This window comes from Sander lucioperca, chromosome 2 (genome assembly GCF_008315115.2).
Source record: "Sander lucioperca isolate FBNREF2018 chromosome 2, SLUC_FBN_1.2, whole genome shotgun sequence".
In the NCBI taxonomy this organism is placed as follows: domain Eukaryota; kingdom Metazoa; phylum Chordata; class Actinopteri; order Perciformes; family Percidae; genus Sander; species Sander lucioperca.
This window is the reverse complement of record NC_050174.1, coordinates 3,038,346-3,060,533: the sequence shown is the minus strand read 5'-3', so window position 1 is coordinate 3,060,533 and position 22,188 is coordinate 3,038,346. Positions and strand designations below refer to the sequence as shown.

Below are 22,188 nucleotides of genomic sequence, written 5' to 3'. Positions count from 1 at the left end.
TTGGATGGATGGATACGGGGTGATGGGAAATTGCAGTGTTATAGGCTACAGCCACATGCATGGCTACAGCAGTGTATAAATCACAAAAACAAACGAGATAAGGCATCGTTAAATACACTGTATTATAGTAACGTAATGATATATTTTACAAATGGGGCATTTTGTATGACGAGTAGGCTAACTACTCTTGTAAAGTAGAGCTACATTGGGTAATTGTAGGCATACCATGGATGTATACTATGAGGCTACCTTGTGTTATGTAGGACCTAAATTACACAACTGATTGTTTTGACACAATCATTTCAGAAAGCTTGAAACATACACTACCGGTCAAAAGTTTGGGGTCACTTAGAAATTTCCATTCCACATTACAGACAGAATACCAGCTGAGATCAGTTTTTTTAATCAGGGCAGCAGTTTTCAGATTACATTATGTGCTTACATAATTCCAAAAGGGTTCTCAAATGTTGTACAAAGAAGTGGCTGATCTTTAATGCAATATCTACATTGCCCATTATCAGCAACCATTCATCCAATGTTCCAAAGGCACATTCTGTCTACTAATCTGATATCATTTTAAAAGGCTAATTGAGAAAACATTGGAGAACAATTTTGCATTTTTGTAAGCACATAATGTAATCTGAAAACTGCTGCCCTGGTTAAAAAAACAATGCAACTGATCTCAGCTGGTGTTCTGGAGTGGAATGAAAATTTCTAAGTGACCCCAAACTTTTGACTGGTAGTGTACCTCACTACTGGGATTGCCTGATACAATATTCAAATCAGTCACATAATTTGCCCTTACATGGTGGCCACATAAGTAAAAACTGACAACTGAGTACTTTACCTTTCAGTGTAATTCGCAAGACAAATAATCTCATGCTATCTAAGTAATTGTAGGACCAACAATTCACCTCTGGAACATGCAGGCCTGCATGAATTACATAACTTAAAAACCATGTGAATTACAATAAAAAACATCAGAAAGCATTGTTCATTATAAGTCAGTAGTTGTCTAATGTTTAGCCATTTACAAAAGACATGTCAAACTATGTGAGGTCATAGCAGTTTTCTGTTTTGGAATTTTGGCAGTGGGTCTTGTTGACATGGATGAGGGATCATTCAGTAGAACTGAATTACAAACATGTCATAACATTTTGTAGCGAATAACTTTATTTTGGTCCTGAACCCCTTCAAAGACCCCTGACAATCCACAATGTGATGTGCTCTAGTGAGAAAAGAACAGACCCATCAGGGCACATGCATTGTGCAACCATTCATGGAGAAAGGTGGACTGCGTGTTACAATGCATCTGATGTAATAATGTAATACTTGCTTTGCTTTCAATGGTTAAGATACCTTGCACTTGTTGTTAATTTAGTGCAGGAGGGGCCACATGCCAAAATCACTTCGTTGGTGTTAACAGATGGGGGAGCTATTGTCTAACGTAGTTATTACACTGCAGCCCCCTCCACCCCCACACACAAAAGCACACACTTTCCCCATGCATCAATTAAAACACTACCTTAATTAGTGTTTTCTAAGGAGGTTACTGCAAATACAAATCATTTCTACAAATCAGTCATTTTAAATTGGACGTCTGAAAGATGCTTACAGTACGCAACTATGAAAGATAATAATGATATTAGTAGCAATTTTCATTATTAAAAAGCTATGCCTTTTCCGTCCTAATCGCCCACATTAACTTTTGTTTGTTATAATTACGAAATGGGCCACAAGACATTGTTTTAACCTAGGCGATTAAAGCAGACCCTGTTGCACACAGGCCTATGTAGATTTGGTGGCGCACGCATGGCACACAAAGCCAAAGATAGAGTAACAAATCAGGAATTTCCCTCCTACCACTCCTGAGAGCGCAAGAGAGGACAAAAGTTATAAGCGCTCGTCCTCAGAGAGGAAAACGCGAAAGGCAGCTAATTCGCCTTCATTTTTTGCAAGACTATCAACACATCTACACGTTTCGACGCGCGTTGAGGACATTACGGGAAAAAGTTTTAATTTCATTATGACTCTGGACCCACGAGCTTTGCATGATTGCCTATTTCAGAAACATTAATGGAATAAACGGCGCATTGGAGGAGAACAGCGTTTGTCAAGAATAGCCTACTGTGATTTGCAAGTTTTGGTTTTATGACTTTTTTCCAGCTGTTCGGTTGGGATTGCTGTCGCTGGTCACTTTTTTGCTGCTGAGTTTCTCGATGGCGTAGGTGGTTGCGAGAGTTTTAAAAGCACCTTTTTGGACAAGGATTTGATATCTACCAAGCAGATAACCTATGTATGGATTATATGCGTTAAACAAATCGGAGGGTTTAACAAAAACAGTGAAAAACAGTCATAATCATATTTCGGAGAAGGGAAATGCGGTGTGAAAACGGCGTCTAGAAGGATGCTGCTGCTTGTACAATGGAAGTGAAGAACTCTTTTGCTGTTGTTGCGGTGGTTTGTCTCTTATTTTGCTCCAGTTTCAGCCAAGAACTCAACCCCAAAGGCAGGAATGTATGCAAAGCACCTGGGTAAGCACCAGTGCAGAATAAAACAGGTTAAATATGTAGCCTATAGTTTTTTTTTCCACTTGTTGTTAATGCATATCAGCTTGTGACATAGTTTGCCTCATTCTCCCTTCAGCATTCGGCAATTGAGTGACTTTCTTCAAAACAGTCTAGGCAGAGTTTCAGTTGCACTAAAGCATGTGGAATCATCATATTCCTCAAGTCTTTTTTATTTGCTTGAAGAACAATTGCGTTTTCAACACAGAGCACAATAAATTCATAACTTAGTGTTGGAATAATAACTTATGCATGAATAACGGTTCTCACTAAAGTAGAAAAGTCGCTAGCCTGTATCTGAAATCCACCACTGACTTCATTCTCTAAACGTTTATTTTACTTTTACATCAAGCATTCGTATTTACACTGATTAGATTATTTCACATTCTTTTCTACGTATAAAGTGTTCCCAGTCCGCTGTATAGAAGGAGGAGGAGTCAATTGAAGAAAGCAGCTAAACAGATGTGTACATCTGGAACAGGAGTGTTTTCATTGCTCTTTAGGGGGCGCTCTCGATGACCTGAGCAGGATTCGTGGCACCGTGACACATTGTGGTTGATAATGCACTTTTAGAAAAAAAAATTAAGTTTATAAAATGTTTAAACGAACACATTTTGGTTGACAATTGATATTTTAAGAATAAAAATCAATTATGTGAAAAGTAATAGAATACTATTCTTGGAATACAAATATCTAGACAGCTCCTTCTCAAAAGATAAGATATCCAAAAAAAACATTTCTTGATGACCCCTAGGATTATAGCTGAGCCTGTAAAGTGTAGAAGAAAAACCAAACCCATGTCCACAATTGCTGACTACAGCATCCAAACTGATGGACCGATGTCTATGAATTTTGAAATTGTGGTAGCAGAGAAACAGCAAATAGGCTATAGTCCAGGGCTCATTCTCCAATATGTCATAAAAGATGTGTGATAAGAATTCAGGTGCTTAGTATCTTTTGTTCCTTGTATCACAAGCAGTCAAAGTTTTTTGAGCAAAACTGAAAATAGCTTATCTAAAAAGCCACATGCTGCATATTTCCGTGCAGTCACAATGAAATGTGAAGTAATCAACAGCTGCTCTTCAAAAGTTTAAGTTGTGCTGTCATCTCATAGATTGTTCTTTGCTTCATGAGCAATAAATTGTCATTAACCCAGTGCCTATTTTAGTGCTTTGTGAAGTTTTTAGTGTGATATATACAGTACTCATATTTACTGCTCTACAAGTTTGACATTTTGCCCTCCTTCCAGTATTCAACATTCATTGTAGTAAACTCACCACTCACTTGTTTTTTCTATTATGCCCATTGTGTTTTTATTTTTTCTGACTTGAACGTGAATCTTTCAGCACTAATGAGTTGTTAAATGTTAAAGAGCTTCTATTGGATTTCTTGGCAAAGCTAGTTGATGCATTCTTTCTGTAATAATGAAAGGCAAACAGGAGTGCAGCTATGCTTCTAAACACCTAATTGATTCTACACAACAGTGAATGCAATCTTTGTTTTTAGTGCTGACATGGATTGGCTGTGTGTTATAGGTCAACAAGGGTCAACTCCATACATGTTCACCGGGGTTCCTCAACATTTAGAGCAGCACAAAGCAAAAAAAGTTAAATCCAGTGCCATATTAATGTACATAAAATGGCAAAAGGCTTATTAAGAAATGATCCTCCTTCCATTACGAGTGTTAGCATACAGATCTGAGACCTGTGATCTCAACCACGCGCCTATTTTGGCAGCATCAAAATCAACGTGGTCTCTGCTCATTGATTGAAAGTAAACTGCCATCTTCAAACACTTTAGGGGAAGCTGACGTGTTGCAGGGGGCCCCATAGAGGTCACAGGCGTGGGAGGAAGAGGAGACACATCCGCCCTTTCCAGACAGGCCTAAAACGTGGCTGCAAAATATCGTCTCTGAATATTCACATTTCCCCAAAGGCTTAGGAAACCTAAAGAAACTGACAAACTACAGATTCAGAGGTTAAGGGCTTTTGAGTGTATGTACAGTACTGTATACAGATGGGAACGACCCACATTCAGATCAGTATACAACCATGTTCTAAGCATGTGCGTCATGTACAATGCCCTGCATACGTTTGCAGAATTTGGCATCAGCCACATCAATAAGAACAGTGAGATCAAAGAAGCATGCTTTGGGTGTGGATGCTGCTGCTTTGATATGTGTTTGTTTCACTGTATTTAAGCCAGGTTCTTTACCATTTATCCCTCATTCTCAATCTCATGACTTCTTTTCCAGATCATCAGGATATGTGTGCTGCAGTGGATGGGGGCAGCTAGGGGATGAATGCCTGACACGTATGTACCAAACAGAGATCATTTATCAGTACATGTCATATAGCTCATTGTTCAAGGCAGTTGAATAATACGGCCTGTTCTTGTTCACCCAAGCTCTCTGCGAAGGCAACTTCACCTGCAACGAAAATGAGGTGTGTGTCAGGCCGAATGAATGTCGCTGTCGTCATGGATACTTTGGAGCTAGCTGTGACACTAGTAAGGGATTGCTTATATATTTTTTATCATCATTCATACCTTTTTCTTCTCGTCTGCGGTTTTAAAGGTCAAATAGAAATATTTCACTTGTTCAATACCAAGTTTTAGCTCTCATTTAAAATCTAAAACACCAGCATGATTTCAAATTATGGCACTTTTTTAGCCATGCCACCTGGGAATGGCAATGTTCTATCTGTAGGTCCACCTCTTTGTTCATAACTATTGGATAGATTGCATGAAATTAGCAGATGTTAGCTCACATGCTAAACAAAGACGGTGAGCATGGTAAACATTGTACCTGCAAAACATCAGCTGTCGTGATTATGTTGCCATGCTGGCGTTTAGAACAAAGCACTGCTGTGCAACCTCACAGAGCCACTAGCATGGCTGTAGAGACTCTTAGTCTTGTTGAAGGATAGTTGACAAGTCAGAAGAAATTTGCCCATTTCCTGATTACTGCACTGTCTTTTAACAGAGTGCCCTGCCCAGTTCTGGGGCCCTGACTGCAAAGGGAAATGTAATTGTTACCCCAACGGCCAGTGTGATGACTTGACCGGGGAGTGTACCTGTAACCACAATCGTTGGGGACCTAACTGCGAGAATGCTTGCTTATGCCAAAAGGGCAAGTGTGACCAAGAGACGGGCAAATGCACATGCCACCCTGGTGTCTGGGGTCCCCAGTGCAACAACAACTGCTACTGCAGCATCAACTCTATCTGCGATGCAATGACAGGGCGATGCATGTGCAACCCTGGTTGGACGGGGAGGAACTGTGCAATCCAGTGTAACTGTAACAATTCACCATGCGAACAGTTCACTGGACGCTGCCTGTGCCGGGAGAGGCTGTGGGGTCCACGGTGTGACCGTTACTGCCAGTGCATCCACGGCAAGTGCAATCAGGCGGACGGCTCATGTACCTGCACACCAGGGTACCGTGGGAAGTTTTGCCGGGAACCATGTCCTGCCGGGTTCTATGGTCAAAACTGCAGAAACAGGTGGGGAAAAAATATTGGCAGAGAGCAGATGTACCATATAAAAAAACACAGGAATATGCAGTTTTACCGATGCCTAATGTTCAGTTCCCTTGTCTGATCCATATTATGGTGCGGTTTTGTAGTTTTATTAGGAAATAAGATTTGATATATGCTGCAGCTGATAACCCTTAAAATATCTGACAGTGTTACTTAATGGAGCAATAATAAAGTGAGATTTGGGAGTTGGTATTCACATTATACCATTATCATCAGCCAACATGTAAAAGCAATTCCGGTTAAGTGCTTTACCTTCCATGGACTGTGACATTCTCACACAATACAGTTGCTATAAACTGAAAAGAACACAGTTAGAGTTCAATGTTGTGTATCTGCCTCTTTAAATGATCACTAAAGCAACCATTTAAAACATACAAATACAGATTATTATGGGTTTCAGATCCTTAAACTGTTTTTTTTTGTGCAAACAAGATAAAATGAGATTTATTTTTTTATGTTTTCATCCATAGGTGTGGGCACTGCAAGGGCCAGCAGCCCTGTAAGGTGACAGAGGGACGCTGCATCACCTGTGACAGAGGCTGGAATGGAACACGGTGTGACCAGCTCTGCTCCAAAGGCTTCTTTGGCGAAAATTGCCAGGACGTGTGTCCCACCTGTAAAGACGGCCACCACTGCGACCCCATTCATGGCAAATGCTCTCACTGTAACGCTGGCTGGATTGGGGACAGGTAAAACAACATGCACAGTACAATTTAGAAATGTGTAAAATAAGAAAAAAAAACATATGTTAAATGTAATGTACATATGTTAAAAAAAAATGCAGTATATGTTGTTGTTGTTCCATACTCTGATAATACGTGTGACTCATACTGCTAAGCTTGAAAATGACTGTAATCACGGCCTTCCTTTTGTGTGTGTTAGGTGCGAGGTGCGCTGCCCAAACGGCACATATGGCGAGAACTGTGAGAACAACTGCAGTCACTGTTTTAACGGCATTTGTCATGTGGTCACCGGAGAGTGCTTATGTGACCCGGGATTTTATGGCACCTAGTAAGTCATAAGACACCTCATACCCAAAAAAAGAGTCATGGTTATGCTTAACAATACATAGTGAAATGGTTGATGGCTTTCTCACACACATATATCTTGGGAATATGAATGAGTGAACATGTGTTTTGAGGCATATTTTTTACAGATACTGATAAGGAACACTTTTGAAATAGAAGAGTTAAAATTCCTACAAACTTCCATCACAGAGGATTTTGCCTGAAACAAAACACTGATCCCATTTATGCAGTTTCTCTTTTTCTGTGTCCTATTTCATGCATCTGTCACTTTGAATGAACATTAAACAGATGTTGTTTTTGTCTGTACTCAAGCTGCAATATGACCTGTACACCTGGCCAGTACGGAGTGAACTGCAACCAAACCTGCTCTTGCAATGACAAGAACTGTGATCCTGTGTCTGGTGCCTGCTATCTCCGTAAGAAAATCTTTTTTTTTTAAGAGCAACCACATGCTTTGTAGTTATGCTTTAAAAGGGGGTTCTGTGAACAGCAGTAGTCAAAAACTAGTGTTTTTCTTGTATGTTTTTCTTTTCTATACATAAATACATATTATCGAAAGGGAATGGACATTGGACATCTGGAACAAGAAATTATTGATACAAAACCTTTGGTTCTGTATAATTCTGATGTTAAAAACTGTAATTCCATTTGTACTTGTCATTTGATGTGAAATTTCCTAATAAAAAGATAATAAAAAAAAAAAAAGTGATTAAAAAAAAAAAACTAGTGTTTTTCTAAATAATGTACCTTTTCTGAGATTAACAACAGCTATTTTCTACTTGAACTACACATACACAAATAATTATAACCCCCTGAACTGTTTGTTCAAAGAGCCAGATGCCACTAGTGCTGCCTGCGTATTAAATGTCTAATAGTTGGCTGTACACACTGAGTACCAACAAACACATCTATTCAGTTCAGTTTGTGTAGTGGGAGAGTTAACGTAGCGAGGCCTTGATAGTGTTTCCAGACCCAGACCGGTGTCCTTTTTATGGCTGTGTTTGTTGGCTCAGTTCCTGTCCAGCCAGAGAGAGAGAGAGGGAGAGAGAGAGAGAGAGGAAGGAGGAAGAAATAAAGAGGGGGATGGAGAAAATATGAGAGAAAAAGAGAACTTGGAAGGGAGACAGAGAGTAGAGGAAAAAGTGGACTGCAGGCAGGCAAGAAGAATATTGTTGTTTTGGGACACAAAGTTAGCAGGGATTTTGGCAAATGGATGTGATGGGCGGCGAGATGTTGGCCAGTGATATCATAAGACTTTGTCACTTTTACCTTACCCCCCACCAAAACCTTTTTCCATTCTTTATCCATCTGTGAGCACAGAGCAAATGACAACATGCCACGCCCAGACTGCCCAGCAATCCATCTCAGCCTTATGTGACAGTGTAAAGACCTGAGGGCTGCAGCTACTTACCCCTTAACTGATGGTTTGCTTCTCTTCTGGTGTCATCTGTCCTTGCAAGCGCCAAAGCTGTCCATGCTTACGCAATACAGCACTTATTATCTTTGGGGTGTATCCCACTTGAGGAGGGAGGGGTGCTAATAAATCATAGATGAGTTGTGGTGACGTTAAGTAAAACGGAGGTGAGGACAGGAAGTTGCTTGCAGGAAATCAGCAATGAAAGCGTAAGCGGTCTTGAGTGACATAAGATTAATAGTGAATTATTTATAGTGAATTTCAGCCTGTTGCAATATTCCTCAGAGATGCTTCATGTCAAGCAGCTATTGAAAATCAATTGTTTCTCATCAAAGCTAACCATCACATTAATAAAGATTATAGACAGTTAGCTAAACCCTCTACTCAAGTCATATGCTTTCAAGTGTACAGTAAATCATAATAATTTGCTATGCACTACGGTCTCTAGTGTTAGTGATGACAGAGAGAGAGGATTGTTGAAACTGGCATTCAGAGTTTTGCTGGGCCAGTGTGGCACACCCAGAATTCCCTGCATCTCTTCTTTCAGAGCCCAACCAGCGGATGGGTGTGATCGCGGCTGGAACCCTGGTCTCCTTTTTACTGATTGTCCTGCTCTCGCTGCTGTGCTGCTGCTGCCTGTGTCGGCACAAAGACGACCACAAGTGAGTGACAGATAGGTGTCTTCACCTCTATGGTCCACGATTGGGCTTGAGTTCCTAGTAGGAGGCTTGCCCCCGGTTATGAAAATAGAGATAAATATTTTATTTCTACTCTCTCTCACAGGTACCAGGGTGTTAAATGAATAAATGCATTTCAATTGTATTTTAAGTACTTTCATATATTGACATTACAGTGCGAGTAGCAATGTGAGCGGCCCCTGAGCCCTGAAAAAGAGGCACGGGGCCAGGTTTAATATGCCTCTTTTGAATGATTCATTTGGATTTCCATGGCGTCATCCCTTTTCAGTCCTAACCAAGACAACTCTACCAACAGCAAAAAAGCCAAGCGGATCCTGTGTGGACGATTCAGCCGAATCAGCACTAAACTTCCCCGTATTCCACTGAGGCGACAGAAACTGCCCAAAGTAGTCGGTAAGCCCCAAAACTCTTTCTCATATCCCACCACAGCGCTGCCAGAAGCTGCTGTGTTTTATGTAATCATCCTCTCTGCTGCTCGTACAACACATTCTGCTAAAGCCGCATCACTCATAGCATCATAAATAGCCAATGCATAATTAGCACAGGTCATTAATGTAATGATATTCAGATGTTGACATGGAGGTGTCAGATAATATGATAACTGTGGCTTCACTCGCTATCAATGCTTTTATATAACTTCAGCTTAACACAGCATGGACAATGACAACCGTGCATGGCAGTCAGAGTGAGCATTTTACTGTACCTTCAGTGCTACCTCAGTCTTCCTCTTAGTTGATGAATAGGGTTGAAAAGTGTATGGTGACTGCCAGGCGAGTATGGGGTTTCATTTGAAAGGAATGCACTGGTTTTAGAGCCCCTTATTATTCTTGGCACCCTCAAATGCCATGTGTTCATATTATTACAACCCTAAACTGGGCCTTTTTTTTTTCTTCCCGTTTTCTTTACTCGTTTCCATTTTTTTCCATTTTTTTTCTTGGGCTGAGGAGGAGGCTGTGTTATTAAAAGAAGGCCAGTGGTTGTCGGGGGGCCCGGGTGGTGGTGAGTGACGCGCTATCAAAGGCCGCTCTGTTTGGGTGGATGCTGCAGCTCTGCTGCTCCATGCGGAGGTCTCGTGGTCTGTGACAGATCTGTCTGTGACCCCAGTCTTTTTTTATAGTAGACAGAGGAGATATGATGATCTTTTAAACCCCGCCACACAGAGTTTAACATGGCTGTTTTTGTTCAGGGTTCTAAAACAAGATTAACAGTTTGAAAATATACATTTATCTAGTTCTTTAAAGATTTGAGCGTTTGTACAAGGAGATAGTTGTCTTGTTGTCCCCCTGTCTTCCCCCTGTAAGCTATTTTATATCACTGTACAAATTATTGTTCTTCATTATGACAACACATGCAGATGCAGTGGGTGTTTTGTCTGCAATACTTCAATATGTCATAACATTATTTCAATATATCATACCAGCAATATTTTTCTGCATTTCACAATATATGGAATTTCCAATATTCAAAACATGGACATATTCTCCGTACTGTACAGATCTTTATAGGAGCCCATTTGTATTAATTGTGCAAATATTTTTATTTACTAATTGAAGTAGGAGATTAATAATGTTTGGCGCACAACATTGACAGAATATAGGGGTGACATTTGCAGTAGTGCTAAAGCAATTAGTCAACTTATGTACAAGTCCACTGACTGAAAGTTAATGTACAACAATTTTCATAATCGGTTTATTATTAAAAGTCATTTATCAAGAAAAAAAGGCCAAACATTCCCTGGCTCCAGCTTGTCACATTTGCTGCATTTGCCAGTTTGTCATTGTGAATCTTTGGACTGTTGGTCTGACAAAACAAGCCATGGAAGTGGGCTCTGGGAAAGTGTAATGGGAATCTTTTTCGATTTATAGATCAAATGATTGATTGGGTGGGGGTGGGGGGGTTCAGTGTTGCACAGCAGTTTCTTAACTTTGCCTCAGCTTAAGCATAATTATGAAGAACTGTAATTTGATTCTTTAAAAGGGCTCTGCTGAACTCAGCGTGCTGTGGAAGGAGTTGATGACCTGGTTTCTTTTCCATGTCTGAGCAGCATGTGCCTCCTCAGTTATCCAGCTGATTCTTTAAGCTAGAATCTGTCTCTATTATGCCTCGGTCAAAATACAACACTGGGACAGAGTTGCCTTTGTCGTCACATTGGGGGACATTAATACGGATGTTTGTGAAGAGCTTGACCATGTGAAGCAATGTGCCAGAGGCATATAAAAAGGAACGTCATCTTAGCCAAATGCCTTTTTAAACAACAGATCTTTTTCACATCTTTACTGTACATAAAGATACCGGGATGTGTTTACACTGTAAGCAAAGTGAAAAAGATCAATTTTTAGGCTTTTACTGTCAAGAGTCTACAAGTTAGAAACAGATAAGACTACCATGTACCAATTCAATTTAAGACCTCAATACCCAGTCAAATCTATTACAGAGAGTATGCGTCTCTCGTGTCCTTGCTGGTTTGTCCTATCCAAATGTGTGCTACTCTGCTTTCTGTTGGCCTACCCACAGAAGCGTGGTCTGCCAACATTTAGAAACTCAAACTCTGACTGGAGCTACACAGTCCTGCGCACACACACATTCCAGAGGGGGCCCAATGGGGCTGGAAACAGGAAGTGGTCAAATTTACCCCAGCCCGTGTCAGAACTGTGATTTATCCACACCAGGGTCAGTGGCAACATATGTGGCAAGACCAAATGAAAAAGGAACAGGGGGAAGTAGGGAAGGAAGTCAACAACCTCTGTTAGCATAGTTAGCCTCAGAGAAATAGCCACATGAACACACTGTCACCTATTCGCCTCTTGGCAAAACTAAGGCTATTTGCTTGTAGTTTGGCATTCCATTCTAAGCATATTTACTCCACGCCCAACAGATTCACGTCTGTCCGGCATTCCTTGCATCCTCTGTGTGCAAATGCTTCCCCACGGGTAAGGGCTGAGAGCAGCTCCACCTGCTTTTTTCGTCTTTATTTATCCTGGGAAAGTTGGCTGGGATTGCAAATGTGTTTGCAACAACACTCAACTTCACATTCATGCTATTGTGACGTACCAAAAGAAAACTTTCTCACACTGGAAAGTTGCTCTTGAGTGCATGAATTAAGATGGAACAAAGGAGAAAGTTTTAGGAATATTTGCAGATAAATGTGATCACTAATTGATTTAAAGGCTCTGAGTTGGCCATGTTGAATGTCACTCAGTGTACTGTATTTGTTTTAGACTCTGCATGCAATCCTGTAAACCTGTTTCAGACTGAAGCCTTGTTTCTTGTTATTATTGGCTAGTAATCCCCGTTCTATGCCCAGATTTCCACAGCTGGACCAGGCATTTGAACTACCAACCTGCTTGTCCCAGCCTGGCTCTCTAGCCTTTAGACTACCTCTGTCTCAGGTCTGTTAACACATCCCCCCACTGAGCAACTGTGGTGGTGGAGCTCTGCAGCTGGGATGTGTCAATAATGCCCTGTTGTGCGTTGGCCTCCATGTAGGCAGGGATCACAGTGGCGTCCAGTCTGGAGAACAATCTGCCCCACTAGACCCACAGTCTGGAGGGAGCAGCTTTCAAGGGCAGCAGTTGTATCCAAGTAATGTCGCAAAATACCCATGTGTTAGCTTGTTGACTAACTTAACTGAAGTCTTTGCATAGGTTAGCTGCTCTACATTCCTAAGTCCCTCATAGTCTCTGCCGATCTGCCTGCCGCTGTACAGTAAAGACCCTGCACATGGGCAGAAGACAGAGCACATACCCTGTCTTATTCATTTATTTATTCCTGTGCAAACTATTATTAGTCATCCACACCTTTGTAAAATATTTTTGCTGGGTTTTGTGTACATCATATTATTATTAATCTACCACATCCACACGTAGCTGATTTGTTTTCAGTTAATCCACTCAGAATAGTAGTGCCATGAAAGACTTTGGAGTCATTTTTGTAACAACATACAACATTAACTACACATGTAGAGAGTGCAGGGTAACATTATTCTAGTAAACATGATATCCTTAAATAATCACATAAATGGGTGCCCTCAGATGGAAGTCCCCTCAACGCAGTAACACTTGTTATTTTTTGTCTTTTTTTTCCTCCTTTTTACACACATCTGTACTTGCTTATTGTAGACATTTTGCACATGTGTTGACATTATCCACCCTACTAGTAACACAAAGACATCAGCCTACCAAACTCAAAACATGGAGTTCAGACATTTAGATGACTTGTTTTGGATAAATGTAAGAAATAATTTTAACTGATAACAATGTTTTTAGATGAATGTAGCATTAAAGATTCAGCTAGACTGTAAACAGATATTCTATCTGAGGTTGTAACGTACATTAAAACTATAATAACTATAATAAAGAAAAAAATAGAAAACTAGATAAAACTTAGCAGCCTCAATAAAAATAAAACAAATCAGGGTCCTTGAAAATTGCTTTGCACATACATGATGGTACACAAAAAAATGATGTGGCACACACAAACACACACACAACCCCTATGAGCCAGTTCCAATTTGACCATGACTAAATCTGGTTGTTGTTTGAGAAAATGTTGAACGCAAGAAAGTCACAACACATGTGAGGAAAACTGATGGACACAGGAAGCAAGAGAATAAACATCAGACCGGTTTATAATGAAAACTAAACCAGTCAGATCAGTTTACACATTATTGTGAGAGGAACCTCTAAACAGACCATCCGCTAAAGTTGTCTTGCGTATCAAACACCAACAAGTGCAGTGAGAATGTAAAACAAATATGTGTGAAATAGCTTCTCATACTCTAATATTACAAATTAAAAGAAAATGCAGTTTTTCCTCTAATAGTGCCTCTATAAGTCACCAAGTCTGTACAAATCCAGCAGTAGATCACTTTTTTAGTTACAGTCAATCAGTGTTGTAATGGAACGAGGTACAAATACTTTGTTACTGTACTTAAGTAGAATTTTTACGTATCTGTACTTTACTTTGTTATTTATATTTCTGGAAACTTTCACTTTTACTCCATTACTTTTCCTAAATGAAATGAATACTTTTACTTCACTACATTTCCCCCAAGCATCTTTGTTACTCGTTACTTGCAATTATTTTGTACGTTGGAGTGAACAAAAAATAAAAATTTCTATTAATAAGTTTCTATTTTGTCAGACTTTGAATTTAATGTTTAAGAAGGCGTGAAAACCCTGAATATTGTACTTTACTATAAGGAAGCCACAATAAAGTTCATAATCAAAGTTTTTCTTTACTTTTACTTCTAAAAAGTAAGTACATTTAATATCAGAAAATTACTTTTGATACTTAAGTAAAGTAAATATCAGATACTTTAAGACTTTTACTCAAGTAATATTCTAAAACGTGACTTTAACTTGTACCAAAATCATTTTCTTGTAAGATACTTGTATTTTTTTCTCAAGTATTGCTTTCAAGTACTTTATACAAGACTGCAGTCAATCAACCAACGCTAAGGAGCTAGGATTTGTTTCCTGGCCAGGGTCCTGGTACAGTTAGGGGATTTCTTCCACTTAGGGTTTATCTGAGGTCTAAACAACTGGATGGACCCATTTGTCATCGGCATGTACACAGGGGCATCTGATGTGGTCGGTCATGTTGAGTTAACGCCCAGTAAAGTTTAAGCCAAAACTCACATAAGTATCCCTCAGACACCACAGCTGTCCTGAGATTGAAGGCTCAGCAGAATGCTGCAGTGTCTAGGGAAACTGAGAGACAGAGACAGACAGAGAGAGACAGAGAGAGAGAGAGAGAGAGAGAGAGAGAGCAAGAAACATGATGTTAAGGGAGAGGATTCTATGGAAGATGATGAAAGAATCAATTTGCTCAACACCTAATACTAGAAAAGAACAGATTAAGGTATGGCATGACATCATCATCAGTACAGTTTAAGGGTCAATACTTTATCAGTTGTTGTTGTTGTTGTTGTTGTTGTTGTTGTAATTACAGATTGTTAATTGTCACTCCATACATGTTAAAGGAATAGTTCACATTTTGGGAATACGCTTATTGTGTACAGGCTAGCGGTTGTACAGACTACCTGTTTCTCCTTGTTTCAAGTATTTATGCTAAGCTAGGTGAGGCATGTACTCATTAGCTTCGTAATTAATTCGACGATATTAGTATCAATATTTTCACCCCACTCTCAGAGAAAGATTTGTATTTCCCAAAATGCTGAACAATCCCGAGAAAATTGTATCTTTTTAAGCGTTTTATTTATTTATTTATTTTTTATTTTTTTGCTTTATTCTAACTTCTGTTTCATTAAATTAGAATGCATCTAATAGTTCACTTACTCTTACACTTACTACTTATTTAAATAATTTCCCCCTGGGATTATTAAAGTATTTCTGATTCTGATTCTGATTCTGACTCCTAAATAATGTATTCATCATAAATTAATGAATCAGTTGTTTGGGTCACTAAGGAGCTGCAGACCCACCAAAAACAATGCCAGTAGTTAGGGGTTTATTCAGAATTTCTGTCTCATATGATGGTCAGAATGCTGTTTCTTGTTTGCCTTTTAACCTGCTCAGAATAACACTTTGGGCAAAACTTAAATCACTTCAACTTTTGACAACAACATGTACAAATACTAAACAGGTTACAAAAGTATCTACACTTGCTTCCAAAACCCATAATGTTGGAGCATTTGTTAACTCAAATTCAAAGCCAAAACCAAAACCAATAGAAAAACAGTTTGTCCGTAGACTCACTTAAACCAACACTTTCTACAGCACTCTCTGCAGCAGTTGTGAGAGAGAGTGAGAACAGACTGTTGTTCTTGTAACACGGTACAATACCCTCTGGCTGACCTTTTGGCTTCTGCGTTTGTTTTCTGTTCTCAGTAGCCCACCATGACCCAGAGAACACCTTCAACTGCAGCTTCATCGAGCCCCCCTCAGTGGCCGAGCAACCCTCCCCCTCCTCCTGGTCGTCCCAGGAGTCTTTCTCTTCCTTTGAGAGCGGAGACGAGGGGCCAGTTTACTGTGTGCCCCATGAAGGTGAGTCATCGTAATAAATAAACAGTTTAGTTATCTCGAATGACGCACATAAATCCCTAATTTGTCTTTGGCATGTAGGAGACTTTACACATACACATGCTGATAGACACAGGTTTCTGAAGAAGTCAAGATCCCCAGTGTGACCGTTTAGTGACTCACCCACTTCTGTAAATCTCATTAGGGAGATAGTTTCTTTATCATATGCCATCTAGGCCCAGGTTTTGCACCGAGACGAGGAGAGTATAAACAGGAAATGGAATGGCCAAGTCAGCTCATGGCATAAATCCAAACAGTGACTAACTCCTTGAAGTTTGATGGAAAACAGCCATTCCATCAGTTTCTATTCTAGAAGTCTGACTGTGCGAGTTAGGTTTTGTTTTGGGGGACTTTTCAGTGTGCTTAGTGATTGATGGGTTTTCAGTGCTCTCTTACTACTTTGGTTTAGTTCTCATTCTTCTAATAAATGGTTCAAGGGTTTTGAAACAATTGATTTTGAGTTAAAAGCTTCGGCCACAAAATAATTGCTCCAAACATCACAAAAGGGTTTTGAATTAGAGTTGCACCGATAGGATCTGTTGCATTGGAGCCACTCCAGTCTCAAGTATGTGTATACAAATTAGCAAATGAAGTGGTACAGATATCTTTAAATAACATGTGTTCATGCTTTTCTGGTGGGAAGAAAAAAAAAAATTCTCCAACAATGAATTGCTGCTATTTGTGAAGGTCACAGATAAAGCACATTGTTAACAAGTTTCTGATTTACAAGATGTGTATTATGTTTTCTACAGACAATACCTCATTTTTGTTTGATTGTCCTGTATTGCCAAATTTATTTACATAGCTCAAAATAACATATTTGCCTCAAAGGGCTTTACAGTCTGTATAGCATATATGACATCCTTTATCATTAGACCCTTGATTCAAATGAGAAAAGTTGGCTAACATTAGCAAAGATAAGCCTTCATAAGCCAGTTGCCATACCATATAATGTATAATGTGTATGAATATTTAAATGATCTGATCTCTTTAACAAGTCATCTGTATTGGTTTAAAAAGAAGTTAAAATGTACTTTAATTTTGAACATTGGATAACAAATTTTGACTAATACCTGTTGATCTTCCAATAATCCACAGAATCCGTGAACGAAAGCAAAGAGAAGCGCAGCCCCAGCCCAGCAACAGAGAAGCCAGAAGCTGTGCCTAATGAGGATGATGCAGGGGAGTACACCTCCCTGAAAGACACCAGTGTCACAAAACCAGAAGGCAGTGAGCAGCCCCTGCTCAAGTCCTCTGACAGTGAAGGCTCCACCAGTGGCTCTGAGTCCACTACTGCGAACCTCTACGCTCGCATCGCCCGCCTCTCCAAGCAGTCCAAGGAGGATGATGGCAGCGGCAAGGATGGGGATGGCACTCCTACACCAGAGGCTAAGCGCAATGGAAAGCCACCACCTTCACCTGGCAAACCCAAACCACGGCCACCAGACCCATCTACTAAGCCCAAAGTATCGTGGATACACGGAAATACTACAGGGTCTCCCCAGCCAGAGCAACAGGGGCATGGGGGTATTAAGGCACTTGCAGTGCCAAAGGAGAAAAATAGGAACTCCAGCGATGGCTCAGCCAAGAGCGAGGAGCGGCAGAAAATGAAGGAGAGGAGCCGTGAGCAACAGAAGAAACAAGAGGGGAAGGAGGCAGACGCCAATGGCTCCCCCAGCAAACACAAACCTCTGCGAGGTAAGAAGTCTGGGGATGAGCACAGCAGTCACAGTCACATGGAACACATCAATGGTGTGGTTCAGAATGCCCTCAAGAAGATAAGTAGCTTCCACAGCTCCTCATCTGAGAAAAAGAGTGCTGACAGTCCAAAGGAGACCCCCAAGGAGCCACCTAAGAGCCCCAAAGTCATCCACCATCATATGAACTCTGAGGCTGCCACACTCCTGGCTGCTCAGCTCAAGGAGAAAACCCAAAGCATCAACAGGAATGAGGGGACAGGTCTTACAAAGACCAATGGCCTCTCCACACCCAAGGGAAACCGTGAGAAGCCAACACCTCCACAAAAAGCCAAGAGGACCCCCTCCAGTGGATTTAGCCAGCAGGGCTCCACCAAGCCCCTGCTGCCCACCTCGAGCAGCCTCCAGAAGATGGTGGCACCCATCGCCACCGACCTCGGGACCCCTGAAGCCAAGAGCCCGGAGAAGCAGGACTTGAACGGCTCAAGGCCAGGGGACCCAATGTTGGATCCTACACCAAAGAAGACTCCCATAAAAAAGCCACCCAGGAAGAAAGGCAAGGAGGGTACGTTGGATACATTGGAAAGTAAAACACCCCAGCAAAAGACAGCCATTATGCCACCACAAGTAGTGAAATAAGTGTTTTTAAAGACAAATGACCAATGTTTGTGATGGATTTCAAAGAGACTAAAATGGATTTGTTGGAAGGTGAATCACATAGTTTTTTAAATCAAGGAATTTTAACAGGTTCAGTGTGAGTGTGCTGCGACTCCAGGACCAGTCAAGAGTGAGAAATGCATTTAAATTGAGGACGCAGTTGCGTCATATAGGTGAGTTTCTATTATAATGACATCTATACACCATTGTATTTCATTTCAAGAATCCTTTTTTGTGTAACGACTATGTCTCAGTCTCACACCACAACCTGTGGTGAAGCCGGACACAACTGTGAGAACAGTGGTGTACAGACATAATCCATAGTTCATTCATCTCTATTCCTCTGCAGTACGTCCACCACTATATTTATATATGGATTGCTTTTGAGGTTGCATAACTGTAATTTGCTATGCAGGTATCGGAAAGATAGCTATTTTTTATGTACGCTCTCCAAAGGTACTAAGGGTACTAAAAATAACAAGGAAATTAGATCCTCTGACGATTGCAAGTTTTGTTTGTGTTTGTTTTGTTCATGGACCAAAATGCAGAAATACAGTTCAATACCTGAAGCCACCCACTTCATTTTGTATGTCTAGGCACACTTTTACAATTCCAGTGTGTTTTGTTGGATAACTTGTTTGGCAAAGAAAGTGCCTTTTTAAGTTCCTACTAGAACAGGTTTCAGGTTGATATACCACGTTATAAGGAATGCTTTTCTTTAAACAACTATATCTCACACGTCAAAGCACAAAGGTTATGCTACATTTAGGACTTAATTGTCCATGTGCTTGTAAGTCACCTTAAATTCCTCGCTGGTCTCAAGGCTCTTCCCTACAGAAATGTTGCAGTTTTGGATTTAAAGACTTAGCTCTCTATTTGTCCAACTCTGTCAGACATGGTTTGTTGAAACCCAAACAAGCTCTTTGATCTTTCTGCAAAAGGGCTGTTTTAAACCTCTTTCATACTTGGGCTAACACCAAATCACCAGAATGTGCTCTTACTGTACGTTTTATTCAGTCAGCTAAACCACTAAACCAAAAATGAAATCCCAAGCTATCCTATGTCCTCACTTTATGTCACGCTCATAAATCACTTTAAACTCACTTACTTTCTCAGCAACATCTGTAGTTTCCCTATGCTGTATTCAAGAAAACATACTGCAGGGCAATACATCTTTAAACCAGAAACAATAGATGATAGCGTGTTTTAATGTCCGTAAAAAGTAGTAATGACTGTTACTAGTATTCTCTACAGATCAGACTACAGAAGGAGACTGCCATGTGTCTTTATCTGTTCTTTCAGTTTAGTCGAGAAACTAGGTCAATATCGCCAATTGAGCTACTTCCATTTCTCATGAATTTGTTTATGCCATTGGGGTATTGTGTGGAAAAATCTTGTCAGGGATGGTTTGTCCCTTAAGGAACATATTATCATAAGCTAGTAGACTAATGCTGAAGTAAAATGGTGCTTTAATTTCATTTGTTTTACGGTAAGACTGTAGGGCTAAATGGTACCGTGCCTTGGGTGTTAAAATGTGCCTCAACTGTGGATCAGTTTAAGCAAAAGAAGCCATGTTTGCCTTAATGTTGTTGCCAACGTGTATTTCAAGTGTTGATCCTAACAAGTAAACCAAAAAAGGTGGTGAGGTGGGATACTTAAACTGGACTAATTCAGTTTGAAGAGGAAAAAGCTTTTTACTAAAGTTATTGGTGAATAGCTATTTTGAAAGTAGCATTCAAAACAAGAGCTATGAACAATGCATGATATGTATGTATGTGTGTATGTATATTAACGTGCCATTGGTATGTTTTGGGCTGAAGAATATTTTACATTTACAGCTAATTTGAAAAATTGTCTTTTTTTATCAAGGTACAACACATTTCTTTGGTTATTTTTTCAACATTTTGTACTTGTATACATAGTGTACTTTTTATTATCTTTGTAAGCTGTGCTTATATGACCTTTTTAAGTTCTTTTCTTTTCCTTGGTGTCAATGAACTGGCTTTCATGTTGTATTTGCTTTTCTTTGGTATGTTGCTTATTTTGAGCTCTGAAGCAAACCTACGGTATGAGTACTTTCCATCTTGTAAAGTTTACATTGGCTTTGTAATTGTTCTCTGTTGATGTTATTGTTTGTGTAACACTTAACTGCATGACGCAGAGTGTAATTATATGGCATTAATAGCTGCACCGGATATCTGTAACCTTCTTGTTCCCTCCAGTTGTTGTTATTGCCTCCCATAAAAAAGATTAACTCATACAGAAAGGATTGTACAATACTACTCTGATACCACTGTTGAAACAATTGCATATACTTAAAACCATAACATTGTGTAATTATGAAGTGGCAATGTTTATCTGACTGGCCCGTGCCTGTTTTTATAGGTGTACAGTGCATTTTTGTAAAGAAGGGCCTGAAAAAGCTGCAAAAACATTACCAACTGTAAGGTATATTTTGTCTTTTGTGGTTTTGTTTTTAGCAACATTGATTTCCATTTGTGTATGGTCATTGAATTGTTATTTCCTCATTTACTTCTTTGGAATAAAAAAGCAATACATGTAGCTCTAGTCAAACAAGAACTTAAAAATCCGTCCTTATTTAATCGCTTTACATGACAGTCATCATATACTAATTCACTAACACCCCATTTGTTCTCAATCGGGAATTGGCCTCTTCTTGGCATCTTCTCCAAATGTCTTATTCCAGTGTACAATCAAGTACAACAATAATATGGTGAAAAAGGATGTATTGGGTAATAAACCACATAAATCTCTTATTGTATTCTTCAAACAGATTCATTTGAATGCTGATTGATATTTGACCCTTTCCTGTGACTCTGGGCTACTGGGCTGCAGAGTCCCAGGAACAAGACAGGAGTTCTCCAGAGTCATTCGGTCACAGCGGCTCTTCAAAGAGCCTGAGGGAACCAGGGAACTGTTCATTTGGCTCCTTTAGGATGGGGGCACAAGAGCTCCTTTCATGAGGGGAAAAACAGTGGAAACTCTGTGCTAAGGAGTTAATCACGCGCTGCATATGTCCTCTTTTGGCGGAGGAATATAGCAGGACTGGGCCTCAAGGCAATGAAGGAGCATGAATGGATGGATATAAGGATGGATGGATAGGTCATGTGATGGGTAATTGGAACCAGAAGGCGAAAGGGATTTGTTTTAGGTTCTACACTTTTGCCATGGTGTTCTACCTACTGTGTACATGTGTGTAATTCATACAAAAATGTTGAGTTGTATTCGGATTTTTCAGAGCTGTCTGCAAGTCTGAATTATGATCCACTTTTGGAATCGTCAGGGACTTGCCTATTTTGATTAAGGCTTGTCTTGATGCTGACAACAAATGAGTGTGGATCTGACTTTTATCTAAAAAGATAAACACTTTTGAAAAGTTTGCTTAAGATGGACTGTCTATTCCTGTTTTCTCTAAAGCAGTACAAACAATTTAATCAACAATTTCCACATTTTGAAAGATATAAACTACTGTTTGTTGCTGTTTTAACTATGGCCCAATGCTAGCACCATAGCTCAAGGGGTGG

General features: G+C 40.0%; 1 protein-coding gene across 1 annotated transcript; it reads left to right on the top strand.

The window, feature by feature from the left end:
* The first annotated feature begins 1,832 nt into the window (after positions 1-1,832).
* scarf2 (scavenger receptor class F, member 2) lies at positions 1,833-21,418 on the top strand. Its single transcript, XM_031305324.2, has 11 exons — positions 1,833-2,534; positions 4,822-4,880; positions 4,974-5,075; positions 5,551-6,070; positions 6,577-6,795; positions 6,989-7,117; positions 7,447-7,550; positions 9,096-9,210; positions 9,542-9,639; positions 16,098-16,253; positions 17,388-21,418. Exons 1-11 carry the CDS (start codon positions 2,425-2,427, stop codon positions 18,623-18,625), a joined length of 2,850 nt encoding a protein of 949 aa, XP_031161184.1. The 5' UTR covers positions 1,833-2,424; the 3' UTR covers positions 18,626-21,418.
* The last annotated feature ends 770 nt before the right edge of the window (positions 21,419-22,188 follow it).